This window comes from Penicillium antarcticum, assembly GCF_028974205.1.
Source record: "Penicillium antarcticum strain IBT 31339 chromosome Unknown utg000002l_segment0_segment0, whole genome shotgun sequence".
NCBI classification, from domain to species: Eukaryota; Fungi; Ascomycota; class Eurotiomycetes; order Eurotiales; family Aspergillaceae; genus Penicillium; species Penicillium antarcticum.
The window spans coordinates 1,986,285-1,999,036 of NW_026695300.1; the positions used below are offsets into that span (position 1 = coordinate 1,986,285).

A 12,752-nucleotide genomic window follows, 5' to 3' on the forward strand; every position below is an offset into this window, starting at 1 on the left:
CATAGCAGACCAAGCTAAAGCAAAGCAAAAGAAGAGATAGGCGTAACCTGCTATTCAAGAAGGTTCCTGTCTCAACATCTCAAGGATCATCTCTTGGGTCCTCTGCACAGAATCCAACTTCTCTTCCAGAGCAGCTCGATCCCGTTCTAGTTCACGGCGAATTTCAATCTTCATCTCTTGTCGAAGCTCCTCTTTCATCTGTTCGATATCAATCGGAGTAGGACTGGTTGATGATGACTGCGACTGTGACTGCCGTGGTAATGGGGGCTGAGAAGAGTGGTTCCTTTTGGCTTTTTCAGAGGTTGCTTTAGCTACAGCCTGAAAAATGGGTGAGATTCTCGGTGCGTCGAGATCTTTTTCGTCGAAGTGATTGTGTAATCTGTTTAGGGTCTGGACAGCAGCGTTGAATATCTCGCCGCCGTCGGCATCTGGGGCTTTTGATGTTGTAGAGGTAGGGCGGTAAGGTGCGGATGGTGCAGGCATTGTAGGGGTTGAGAACATGTTCTCGAAGCCCGGTGGTAGTCTGAGAGAAGAGGGCGTTGGTAGTGGTGTGGGGGATTGTTCGGAGAATGGTCCAGGTTGTGAGGTGGTTGGGATCGAGGTGCAGAGTGTCGGGCTCGCCGCTGGAAGGGGGTCTCCAAGACTTGCAGCAGAGTGGCCCATCATTGTAGGACCAATATCAGCCGGACTGGTAGCAGACCCAAGCTGAACCCGCCATGGCTCTCCGCTCCTTAAAACCTGGCTCTGACTCTGACTCTGACTCTGATCCTGGCTTTGTGGTCTGGGTGGTGGCTGCTTCCGCTTCCGAACTTCGTCGCGTTTCGCAATACGATGGTTCTCAGCATCCTCCCACCGCTGCCACGTTGGAACCCAAGCATCGACAACAGCACGCCATTGCGGATTCATCAGATTCTCACTAGCAGTTGAGCCACGCTGCCTCTGATCCTCAAGAGCTTTGATACGCTGTCTCGTAACCATTTCCACCTTGCGGCGCACTGAATGCCAGGAATATGAACGGCCATCGTGGGTGCGCTTGAACTCATCAGCGACAGATATCCACCACTTGCACAGGTTGCTACGGCTGCCAAAGGTGTCTGCATTCTGGTTGCAGATTTCGAAAAGCGCCACTTCCTCTTTGGTCGTTAGGCGGCGGTGTTGTCGGGAATTGTCGACGTCCAGATCAGCATCAGCCTTATGGACCCGCTTCGTCCCTCGTGGGTTGGAGCCCAACATCAGAACTGAGTCATCACCTTCACTGAGTTGACTTGCCACGGGCATTGGCGCATAGTATATATCACTCTCGGTGATAATGCCCTCGGCTGCCTGTGGATTGCCTGGGGTTAAACTTTCTTCGGGTGTCTCCCAGCTGCTCTCGGAGTTGTTATCGGTCCCCGGTGGGTTTCTTGCCACCACTGAGACGGACTGCGAGGCCGGGCTGAAGCCTGTGCGGAGGTCTTGTGCTGTGTATGTGCTTGCAGATGGGCGATATGATGGATGGATGTATTTGTGTGGTTGAACCCGCGGCATTGAGGATGGCTGCTTGGCAGGAGCCACACCCTGGTGGAGGGGACAAGGCCGGTGTTTGCCTCTGGAGTCTAGAGTAGCAGAATATAAGTTGCTACAGAATGGAGCTGCTGTATCCAAAGGACACCTCGAGATGTGTCGATCGGTGGAGAAGATTAAGTTGGATTTCAAGAGGGTTTTCCATGGGGTCCGTGCGCGGGCATCTATAGCTGTGCTCGATTTCTTGAATGCGTTTGTGTGCTCGCACGTAAAGTAAACTGTATCAATGTTTGGTTGTTTTTATTTGTTTTTTAGACGGAGTCTACATTTCTATATCTACATTTAGGTCTTTCACAGCATGGACTTTGTAAGTTTTATAATATATCTGTGTAACAGGATATGAGGCTTTAGGTCCCAAATCTTTAGTACACTCAGACAAAACCATACAGCCGAGTCTTTTGCTTTGTAAACCATAGATTGTAATCAGATACCAAGCAGGGGAAGCCATTAAACTGTTTACGCAAAAATGACATCGATCAATAAGATATCCATTTACAATCCATCATGGCTATGGTGGTACAGGGGTGGAGCGGACACAAAGCTCCAAAGACAAGCAAAACAAGAACCAACACCATGGTCAACATGATCCAGAAATATGCAGAAAGGGAGGGGAAACAAAGAGTAGCCCACTAATACACAGATGGGAAGTAGGGAGTAAATAGTAGTTTAGTAGAGACAATAAAGAAGACCAGACAGAGTGATGGCTATAAGCCAGCTCGCTCTCTACCAACGTCTTCTCAGGTACCAACCGTAAGCCGGAGTAGCGATGGACTCGCCGAAGGGTGTGGGAACCTCAGCGGAGCCGGGGCGGGCAACGGGATGGCGCAGGTACACGGCGGCACAGATGTTCTGGTTGACCTCGAGGTAGCGGGGGATGAAGGCGAAAGCGGACATGTAGTCACGCGGTTGCCAGGGGGTGGCATATGGCTTAGTGTTGTCGATGGGGTTGTCGCGCATCTGGGTGAGAGCGCGCTTAAGGGTGTCAAATTCCTCGTTTGACAGCTCAGAGACATCGACGTCTTTACCGAGGGTTACCTGCTCGAAAGCGGCCGAGAGCTTGTCACTGGCAGCAGGCTCATCGGCCTCGAAGGCGAGAGAATCATCTGTTTCGGGCTTGGCAGCCTTGTTGTCTTGCTTCTTGTCTTGCTTTGGACTCTTTGTCTCACGCTTGGCCTTGAGAAGCTCGGTCAGGTGGGAGAATTGCACCTCCAGGCTTTGTGTGAGGATGTTGCTGGATTCGGAGCCTGAGCGGGACAGCACACGGCGGACCGCCTTTTGGAAACCGCGGAGCTCCTGCTTGCGCTTGGCCGGGAGAGTATCCTTATCGTTCGACATAACCGACTTGGCCCGGGCCATCAGTGCCTTGAGAGTTTCCTTGGGGCTCTTCAATTCTTCTGGCTCTTCGGCCTCAGCCTTTTCTGTCTCCGCCTCCGCCTCCTCTGCTGGCTTTTGGGCCAATCGGCTCTCACGGCGCTCGAACTTATTTTTGGGGGTACCAGTAGCGAACATGACACGGTCTGGCTCGACCTGGAACAGGTCACCGGGGTTGAGGAGGTAGCTGGGGTGTCTCATCTAATCATACGAGATCAGTCAGGGTGGGATCCTTTAATTGGTCATGGTGTAGGCCTAATCATACCTTCTGTCCATTGACAGTGACGGCTCCGTGAATGACAAATTGTCGTGCCTGTCTGGCACTGCTGGCGAACATAGCTCGGAAGATAGCAACATCCAACCGACGCTCCAGGGGTGCAAAGGTCATATTGGTGTAAGGTGTTTGGCGGGTAGGATATCTCGACTTTTCCTCCTTGGTCAGACCAGAGCCACGACCAGCAGAGACCAGAGATCCATCGTCGGCGGCCAAATCGACGGTGTTCATGGGTATGACGCTCTTGATGCGGCGGGAGAACATGCGCTTCCATTGACCCTCGCGGACTTGCTCTCCGTGATAGGCACGAGACACAGCCTTGGCAGACCACTTCTGCTGGAAGAATGTTCGGTTCATGGTGGCAGGGCTGCGGAACCGCGACATGTTATAGAGGTTGTATTTGCTCCATGATTGACGGATTTTCTAGACAGTTGATTTAGTTTCTCGAATTGCATGAAACGAGGCAAGGAATTGACACATACGCCTTTCGACAAAGTGTTGCTAGCCCTGTTCCTCATGGTGGGTGTGTAATGACAATACTGGTGCTAGATGGTCTGGCTTGTCCTGGCCGAGTTCCCGGAGTCTCAAAACTTCTCCCACGTGACTGATCAACATTGACACCTGAGTGACAAGGCTTACAGTTACTCATCTTACATTAGTCGCTGATTGGTCTGATACTATAGAGCGGTGATTGGCTTCTTAACCTCGCTTAGTGGCGATGTGGTAATATATCACGTGGTTTCGACCAGCTGGAAAGCTATAAATACCACGTCCTCCCCGCGGTCTTCTTCTTTTTTTCTTTCTTCTTCATACTTACCTTGTTTGGGTGGCTGCGATCATCAAGGCGGCTCACCACAGTCTGGTCCCTGCATTGCACAGCGCGGCGGAACAGTCTGTTCAATGGCTTTCGGGTCATTGACAGGCGTATTCTTTGGCACTCTCCACTCGTGGAATTCTTTCTTTTCATCAACCTTCGGGCCAGTGGCTCGAGCTTGGAGAAGAGGAGCTAAATACTCTTAGCACAAATTATGGTAAGATAGTCGTGTCATGTTTGTTGTATGAAGAGCTTGATGTTCTCATTCTCCGGTGGCATCCTGTCGCCCTTCGGTCTGCCCCGGCTTACGTGCTGAGTCGCTGTATCATATCGTTGCCGCTGATGCTGTATCCCTGTCTAGTTGTCACATCATCCTTGACATCTCTACTGCGGCCTGGCGCCAGACCCTGCTCTACCAGCTGAAACTGCCAGACGCGTCGCTTCCAAATTGCGATCAGATGTTGAGGCAACACTGGCCAATTGACTGCATAACGCTCTACCACATCTCATACTGGCGCACCAAAGTGAAATAAATAGCTTTTAGATCTTGATCCACTTGTTATTTAAAATGAAAGAAATTTTGGGACTTGTTAAAATGATGCGAGAAACTCCAGAGACCACAGCGCCCCAATAAAATTCAAACCCCAATCCAATCCAATCATACATTATTTGAACATCTTCTCAACATTATCAATCCCTCCTAGAGCTCGGAAATGCCTCCGCCAATGACTCCGCTTCTTGAGGATTAGTCCACTCCTCAAGCAGCTCGTGAGCCATATCAACAGTATCATCGTCGATGCCCGCCTCTAGAATAGTACCATCACAGAATGCCAAACGAGTCAACACAACGAGATGTTTCTGTTTGCTGCCGGGTACACACGCCAGCTTCTCTTGCATGTTGATCGAGGGTCCATGCTGACGCATGACTCCGAAAATCAACCGCATCAGTCCGTTGACCAGAGAAACGCGCAGGTCCTGCTCGGGCGGTGAGGAATACAGTGCATCCAGCTCGTCGTGCATCGATCGAAATAAGCGTGCCAGGGCATTTGGGTGTAGTGCTAGGATGGCACTTGCGTGACCTTGGGATACAGTTGCTGGACTGAATGCTAGTGATTCCAGCAGAAGGAGCACCTCGAGTCGCATGGCACATATGTCATATGGAGTGTATGGCTCAACACCTTCGTCTGGTATTGCTGGCTCGCTGAGCATGTGTGTTAGACGGTCCACGATCCATTTCTGCACATCCAACTGGTCCTGATCTGATGATCTGATCGAGCCGAACGAAGTTGGACGAATGCTTGTTGACAGGAGGTTCATTAGTAGCACAATGTCCCCGAGTGGATGTGACGGGTGCAGCATCACAAGAATGAAGGATATCCGGATGTTCTCCCAGAAAGTTTGGAGAGCATTTCTATTGTGCAGCACCCCGCAAGCGATTCGATAGAGCAGCCGCAAGGCTTCAGTTGAATCAACTAGAGGCTGGAGATCTGATTGCGGCGTCTGTCCGGCCACTCGTTTGTCCCTTGATGCTGGAGCATACTTGAACCGAGGCACTGCATTCACTTCCACAGAATCCTGTAGAACTCCGACTAGAGGTATGATAATTTCAGGAAGTGGTGTATCATCCGACATGAGAATGAATCGGACGATAGAGGCAAACCGAGGAATCGGTTCGTAGAACTTCTCGTTGATTGCACGCTGCCATAGCGAGGCAATCGCTTGCGTATATTCTACTATGTAGCTGTCCATATCGACATGGGCCATACTATCCATGACAATTCTGGACATGGAGCGATCTGGCCCAGAGGGAAAGGCCAACTTAGTCATTGCTTCAAGATCTGTTTCCTCACTGGGGTGCATTTTGTGACTCAGAAGCCGCATCATGAACCGCTGGTTGCGACCTGATTGCGCAGACTTGCGTTTCGCCTGAGCGACTTCTGCCACATCAACCGAGGCATCAGCCATGATGAGCTCCGCACCTGCAGGATTGAGCTCTAGTGGTGCTGGGCTATCCTGACTAGCTTGTCGTTTCCGTTTCCCCGGTACTGTTGGCGTGGCTCGCTTCGAACGTGCTGCAGATTTGCTAGGCGACACCATGGCGATCTCATCATCATCAAATCCATCACGGAAGGGTAATATCCTGGACTTTCTGGGAGTGACCGGGGCCGCCTTGTCCTCGTTTCGATGTCGTGCTTTGTAGTTCCGAGCCTGGAAAGCCTCCTCCACAAGTTCCTGGTGAAGAAAAACGTTCTCCGTTGCCAGAACTTTGCCCTCGGACATCGCGGCCTCTACCTCAAGCTTGTGTGAGGCCGTCGCATCAGCCATTGATGTCCGTAGAGCTGCAAGTTGTCGGTCATAATCTTGGGTCATCCTTGCTTGCTTTGATCGAATAATGCTGATCTCTCCATTTTTCATGGCGACTTGATCTCTGGCCTCGGCTAGCTCCCGTATCATCTGTTCTCGTTCTTGTTCCATCTGTATATGGTGTTAGATACCGTTCAAAATGCAAGCTCTCGTTCGATAGACTAACCTGAGCTAGGCGTGCATTTATCTCGGCCATATTCACCTGTCCATAGCCTTCGTCCACCTCCATTGCATCGCCCATCTCGCTATTGATAATCCACTCGACGTCCTGAGCGGGTGCATGGTGGCCATATGGAACAGCATGTTGCCCATCCACATTGTCGTATACCTCGGCCTCCAGCTCCCCCACCTCCAGTGTATTGTAATCATTGGTCAAGCCAGTATGTAAGCGAAGCGGTGGTCGTAGAGAACCAGTGTGATTCGAGGGTGCGCGGGCGCGCAAACCGGAATTGCTGTCTATCGGGACACTGAAGTGCTGTGAGGCCGTAGCCTGGGTTGCCTGGAAAGCATTCTGTTCTAACTCGTACAAGGTACCCGGTGGCAGAGAGTCGAACTCGTCGGAGCCGTAGTCGTCGTCGTCGTCCATGCCCCCGCCATGAATGGAGTATGCGGGAAGAAGTGTTCAGTTGCAGAGCGGCAGTCTCACCCTTAACCCTGCAACCTGCAACTCCCCTTTCGAGAAACAACGAACCCTAGAGATCTGTAGATGTGGAGATACAAATCCAAATAATACTAAATTACTCGCATAACTCATTATTCAATAGCATAAAAAAAACATAAACACGGAGCTGACCGCTTTCGGCGCAATTCACATGAGCTCATCAACTTCTAATCCGACGATCCTCACTCTGCACTCTCCACTCCCTTTCCTAGAATCTGTTTCTGGCCCATCCCCCTTTCCCACCCCCTCATCATGTCAAAATCTCGCCGCAATGTCAGGTTCCAACACCGCAACGGCGAACGGCGGCTAAGCGTGTCCTCCGACGTCAGCGACGCACCTTCAGAGCCTAGCCTCAACAAAAATGGAAATGTTTCTCAGCCATCCACGATACAGGAAGAGGTCAGCTTCAGCTCTATATCGATGGGGGAGCTACATTCTGACACACTTATCCTATTTAGAAGCCCGTCCAGTCTGAATATGAGAAGAAGAAGCAGACCTTCATCACCCGCACGATATGGACCTTCGTGATGATTGCTGGTTTCTTCATCGCCATGTTCTCCGGTCATATCTATATCATCGCCCTGGTCACTGCCATTCAAATTGTTTCGTTCAAGGAGGTCATCGCTATCGCCAATGTGCCCAATAAGGAGAAGAACCTGCGCTTCACCAAAAGTCTGAATTGGTACTTCTTGGCCACCACTATGTATTTCCTGTACGGAGAGAGCGTCATCTACTACTTCAAGCATATCCTGCTGGTTGACAAGGTGCTTCTCCCGCTCGCGACCCACCACCGTTTCATCAGTTTCACGCTCTACGTAATGGGTAAGTACCTCGGCTTCGTTCCTTTGGTCTAAGCTAATATGCTCCATTAGGATTCGTGTTCTTCGTCGGATCATTGCAGAAGGGCCACTACCGATTCCAGTTCACTCAGTTTGCTTGGACTCATATGGCTCTGTACCTGATTGTTGTTCAGGCTCACTTTGTCATGAACAACATTTTCGAGGGCATGATCTGGTTCTTCCTCCCTGCGTCACTGGTGATCACCAACGATATTTTTGCTTACGTCTGTGGTATCACTTTTGGACGCACCCAACTCATTCAGCTTTCCCCGAAGAAGACTGTTGAGGGTTTCCTCGGTGCCTGGATTTGCACCATTGGATTCGGTTATTTTATGACCAACTTGCTGATGCGCTACAAGTACTTCATTTGTCCTGTCAACGACCTGGGATCCAATGTCTTGACCGGTTTGGAATGTGTGCCCAACCAAGTCTTCACGACTCAACCCTACTCCCTTGAGTTCTTTGGTTTGGACTACAGCTTCAACATGGAGCCCATCCAGTTCCACATTCTGGCTTTCGCCACTTTCGCTTCTCTGATCGCTCCTTTCGGTGGATTCTTTGCATCCGGTCTGAAGCGTACTTTCAAGATCAAGGACTTCGGCGAGTCCATTCCCGGCCACGGTGGCATTACTGACCGCATGGACTGCCAGTTCATTATGGGATTCTTTGCTTTCATGTACTACCACAGCTTCATCGCTGTCTACAAGGCCAGCGTGGGTGATATCATCGAGACTGCCATCAACGGCCTTACAGTTGACGAGCAGCTCGAGGTCGTCCGCGGTCTGGGCAAATACCTGTATAACCAGGGCGCCGTTTCAGAATCGGTATGTTTCTTTGTTACTCGTTCCAACGATCGAGCCACTAACTTCTCCTAGATTCTTGAGTGTCTCGTCACCGAGCTCAAGCGCCGATGAATCTGAACACGCCCGGCCTCACCCAGGAAAAATCTAACTTTTATGACATTCTTCTTTCTCTGCTTTCATCCATACCGAGGCAGATCACTTGATCTCGTGCTTTCAACCTTGCGACTCTCACCCGATTGCGTATGCTGTGTCAATCTCCCCATCCGCCTTCCCTTGTGCTTCATTCGGGGCCAGCTTGGGTTTCTCCAAATATGCATGCAAGCCTCAAAATGTGCATGCATGAAATGTATATGCACCCCACCACCCGTCTTTCCTTACCCGTCTTTCAACATGACATCCACATCCGACAAAAATTACCACTGGCAAGGACCATAATGAACCGGTATCAAGACGACCAATCTTGCACACCGAGGCACGGGGCTGATCCCTCTTCACTTCATGGCTGTTCTTCTTTTTTGCCTTACAATTGTTTAGTATTTTTTCTTTGTTTCTTTTTTTTTTCTGATGTCGGGCTCTGGACTGAACCCAAATTGATGACTCGTTTTCTCGGTTGGGGGATACCGACCTGGAGCATTGCTATATTTTCAACGTGTGGGATGGGCACATCCTACAGATCAGGTAGAGGAGGGAGGATGGTGAGGATATGTCCATGCTTCTTTTTTTTGACCTCACAGTCTGGTGCCCTTTTAATTTCGCGGCTGTTTATGACGCGTGGGGATTGGGATGAACTGTTGATTGTACATAGCTTTCAATTCTATGTTGAAGCTGAACTTGGTCTTTTGTATTCTTATATTTCGTCTTGATTCCTGACGTGGTGTTACCATCCACCTGTAGCTCATGCTGCAAGATTACTTTGATCCCTACGAAATATAACAGTTTTGTCATTATAATGGATTTGTTCATTTGCATCTCTATCAACGCGCTGTCCATAGATGTCTGGGGTATCGGAAAATCGTGGATTGTGTCGCCTTCGTCATGGAACACAGAGGAGTATCAGCATCACCCTGTCCCTTTTAAATCTCAACCTCATACTCCTCCATTTCAACATTGAAGTATCTTGCAACCTGCCGCCCCTCATCATCCGCACATATCGGATCAATCGTGAACCGTACAGCAGCGTCCCGGCCTCGCTCGCCTGTCCGTTGGCGATCGCCATTCGCAGCAACGGGTGTTAGTGGATGAGCGGGCCTTGTGGGATAATCTGCGTGGTTGGCGGTGCCATTGGTTGGTTGGCGTGGTTGGTCAACCCACGAAGCGTGTCGTGGGATATGCTGTGTGCTTGCTTCTTGATTGAGTGGGATGCGGACAGTCAAGAATCTGTCTGCGGGGAACTCTGGTCCGACGGTTGTTTGACTGCGGTAGTGAGTGTAAAGCTCAAGGAGATCGAAGATGGTTTCTGAGGTTGATTGTCAGCATGAGATTCTGTGGTGACTAAGGAAGGTGATGAACATCGCCAAAGAAACATACCCATGACATCCGTGCGGTTGGTTTTCCAATGCGCATAGTCGATCCCAACCTCGACCGGCTCAATGCGCTGATCCAAGAGTCGTCCCGCAAGCTCGAGGCAGCTGTAAGCCATCGTCGATGAGCTCTGCTTGATGGGTGAAAATGTGCGGTAAAGATCGATTGAGATACGGTAGGCAAGATTGGAAATCTCTGATCCTTGCGGGACACCATAATGCCGCCCCAGCTTCATCAGAGTCTTCTGTGGATGGCGAGTTCGGAAATCAAAGCCAGAGGCTTCTAACATTAGACGCTCGAGACCAATGACTCCACGCGCACTCTGTTCAAACGTCTGAAAAACTTGTTAGCACTCTGTCGTACTCCATGACTTTGGCATCACAGCTTACAGGGTCATCTGCTGCCAGGTGCTCTGAGGGTGATAGCTTAAGATTGTACGCCGCGCAGACGATATCTCGGGACTTTTTGAGCGTGTCTTCAATCTTGCACGCTGTAAACAAGGCTGCTGCTGCCGCATCCTGTGTATTGGTCAGGCTGATTTCGTTCATCAACAACTGAGAGAGCTTACCGCGAAGATGTACTCATTGTCTGGATGCATCAACCGGAATCGGTGGTAGTACCCCACAGCCGTGTTGAAAGTCCGGATAGGCCTGCGACATCGGTCAGTATCTTGATACAAATCTCATGTTGCTCTGTAAATCTGGCTCAGGATCAGCTTACAGGTTGAGTGCTTTCCGCACATTGTCAATCCATGCTACACCCTGGAGACGCAAGGAATTTTCACGAGTGGGGCTAACTCCCATCGACTCGATGCAGCTCTGGACTGTTTGCTCGAAGATATATGGGTTGGCCACCTGTATAAAAGACGGGTGGATGGCTGGGGGTGTTGGCATGATGGGGTTCATCATCGGGCCCCCGCGGGGAGACATGTCCCTCATATCATGCTCCATGGTGGATTCGGGAGACGCAATGCTCCTAGATGTACGAGAGTTTCGAGCAATGACCCCGGATGATGCAAGGCGAAGACGAGCAATCGGTGAATTGATATCCACGGTCACGTGTTAGAGGTGGGTTACACCGCCCGACATACACTTCTGCGAGTGTAGACATGCGTCGTGAATCTCAACAAATGAAACCAACCCCAATTAGATCTTACTTTTCCCTGGTGAAATTGGTATAGTGTTGTTGGCGCTTTCCTCCCAAAATTGAGGGAAAGCTTCAAATCACACCTCTTTTTAAATGAATGTTCTAACTACGTAGGGACTGGTTGCTCTATTGGACGAGGACAGAAGTGGAATTAAGCAATATTCATTTTCGGGGATATGAATTCCCCAACGAATGTGTGGTTCTTTACTTAACATTGCTAGATTGAAAATACCACGGGGTCAGTTCAATCCTTCCCATACTTTTTGATCAATTTCTGCATGATCGACATGGCACCAGAGCGATATCCTCCACCAAAGATAGCATGATGGTTCAGATGGTGATAGCTAGTCAGAAAGCATCAGTAGGAGCAAAAAGACTCAGAGATCAGAGAAACTTACAGTTCATACAAATCAACCCGATCCCCATACTCGGCAACAGGCTCAGTCTTCGGCACAATACGATGATACTGCTCGAAGAACCGCGACCCAAACCCACCAAACATATGCATAATCCCAAGTTCAAACTCACTATGTCCATAGCAAGCCGAGGAATCGTAAACAACATCACCAAGCGTCTCATCCCGGCCAGTGCCAACAATCCGACCTCGATCCGCATTCCCACTCCACAAATCCCCATGAATAACAACGGGCACAATACCTTCTCCTTCACCATTGGAATTATACCCCAGATTATCATCTCCTAGAAGTCGGGGAACAACTTCATAAGCTATTTTCTCAACAGCGTTGCGGAGACTCTCATCCTTCCCGTTACGTTCTTCAGACGTAGCCAGGATGGTAAGAAGCCGTTCATTCGCATAGAAGTCGGCCCAGCTGTCATGGAACCGGTTCGGCTGCTTGGTATCACCACAGAAAGTTGGCACGGGGAATCCAAATCTGCGCCGGCCGGTTTGTGGGTCTGCAGGTGCGGGAGTGGTATGTAGCTTGCCTAATCTGTGGGCGAGTGTAGTGGGTGTACTTTCGTCGCCTTTGCTGCGACCCATGGAGCCCCCGAGATCAAGGAACTCCGTTACAAGGAAGTAGCCTTTTGATTTCGCACCGTCTTTGTCTAATGGTCCGCAGGCGAGGGCTCGTGGACAGAATCCTGGTACTGAGCCTGCGATTGCGTTGAGAGACTCGGATTCCCCTTGGAACATTTCTTCAGCGGCTTTGCCGTTCGTTGATGTTTTCACAAAATACTGGCGCTCTTCTTCTTGTCCATCTTTTCCTGGGACTTGGGCGCGGATTGCGCCTGTGCTTGTGAAGCCTGAACCAAGGCCGGAGAGGTGGACCTTTGATGGATCGGGGAGTGAGAGGGCTTGGAGAATAGGTTGAGGCACTGGAGTCATTTCTCGTGTCTCTTTGGGGTGTCTAATTTGGTTATGAAAATGTGTTGTAAG

The 12,752-nt window shown here is 50.2% G+C and overlaps 6 protein-coding genes across 6 annotated transcripts; 1 reads left to right on the plus strand and 5 right to left on the minus strand.

The window, feature by feature from the left end:
• Positions 1–54: 54 nt before the first annotated feature.
• Positions 55–1,527, minus strand: N7508_001733 (uncharacterized protein; the record flags this gene model as incomplete). Its single annotated transcript, XM_058459799.1, has 1 exon — positions 55–1,527. The coding sequence occupies one exon, from the start codon at positions 1,525–1,527 to the stop codon at positions 55–57; it is 1,473 nt and encodes a 490-aa protein (XP_058323331.1).
• A 759-nt stretch (positions 1,528–2,286) lies between these two features.
• On the minus strand, positions 2,287–3,726 carry N7508_001734 (mitochondrial 37S ribosomal protein uS4m; the record flags this gene model as incomplete). The annotated part of the gene is made up of 3 exons (XM_058459800.1): positions 2,287–3,135; positions 3,200–3,631; positions 3,691–3,726. The coding sequence occupies 3 exons, from the start codon at positions 3,724–3,726 to the stop codon at positions 2,287–2,289; spliced, it is 1,317 nt and encodes a 438-aa protein (XP_058323332.1).
• Positions 3,727–4,712: 986 nt separating this feature from the next.
• N7508_001735 (uncharacterized protein) lies at positions 4,713–6,972 on the minus strand (the record flags this gene model as incomplete). Its single annotated transcript, XM_058459801.1, has 2 exons — positions 4,713–6,497; positions 6,553–6,972. The coding sequence occupies 2 exons, from the start codon at positions 6,970–6,972 to the stop codon at positions 4,713–4,715; spliced, it is 2,205 nt and encodes a 734-aa protein (XP_058323333.1).
• Positions 6,973–7,299: 327 nt separating this feature from the next.
• cds1 (phosphatidate cytidylyltransferase) lies at positions 7,300–8,800 on the plus strand (the record flags this gene model as incomplete). The annotated part of the gene is made up of 4 exons (XM_058459802.1): positions 7,300–7,446; positions 7,506–7,869; positions 7,920–8,710; positions 8,762–8,800. 4 exons carry the CDS (start codon positions 7,300–7,302, stop codon positions 8,798–8,800), a joined length of 1,341 nt encoding a protein of 446 aa, XP_058323334.1.
• A 962-nt stretch (positions 8,801–9,762) lies between these two features.
• Positions 9,763–11,160, minus strand: N7508_001737 (putative cyclin; the record flags this gene model as incomplete). The annotated part of the gene is made up of 5 exons (XM_058459803.1): positions 9,763–10,145; positions 10,217–10,544; positions 10,600–10,728; positions 10,779–10,860; positions 10,931–11,160. 5 exons carry the CDS (start codon positions 11,158–11,160, stop codon positions 9,763–9,765), a joined length of 1,152 nt encoding a protein of 383 aa, XP_058323335.1.
• A 590-nt stretch (positions 11,161–11,750) lies between these two features.
• On the minus strand, positions 11,751–12,701 carry N7508_001738 (putative fructosamine-3-kinase; the record flags this gene model as incomplete). The annotated part of the gene is made up of 1 exon (XM_058459804.1): positions 11,751–12,701. One exon carries the CDS (start codon positions 12,699–12,701, stop codon positions 11,751–11,753), a length of 951 nt encoding a protein of 316 aa, XP_058323336.1.
• Between the last annotated feature and the right edge of the window lie 51 nt (positions 12,702–12,752).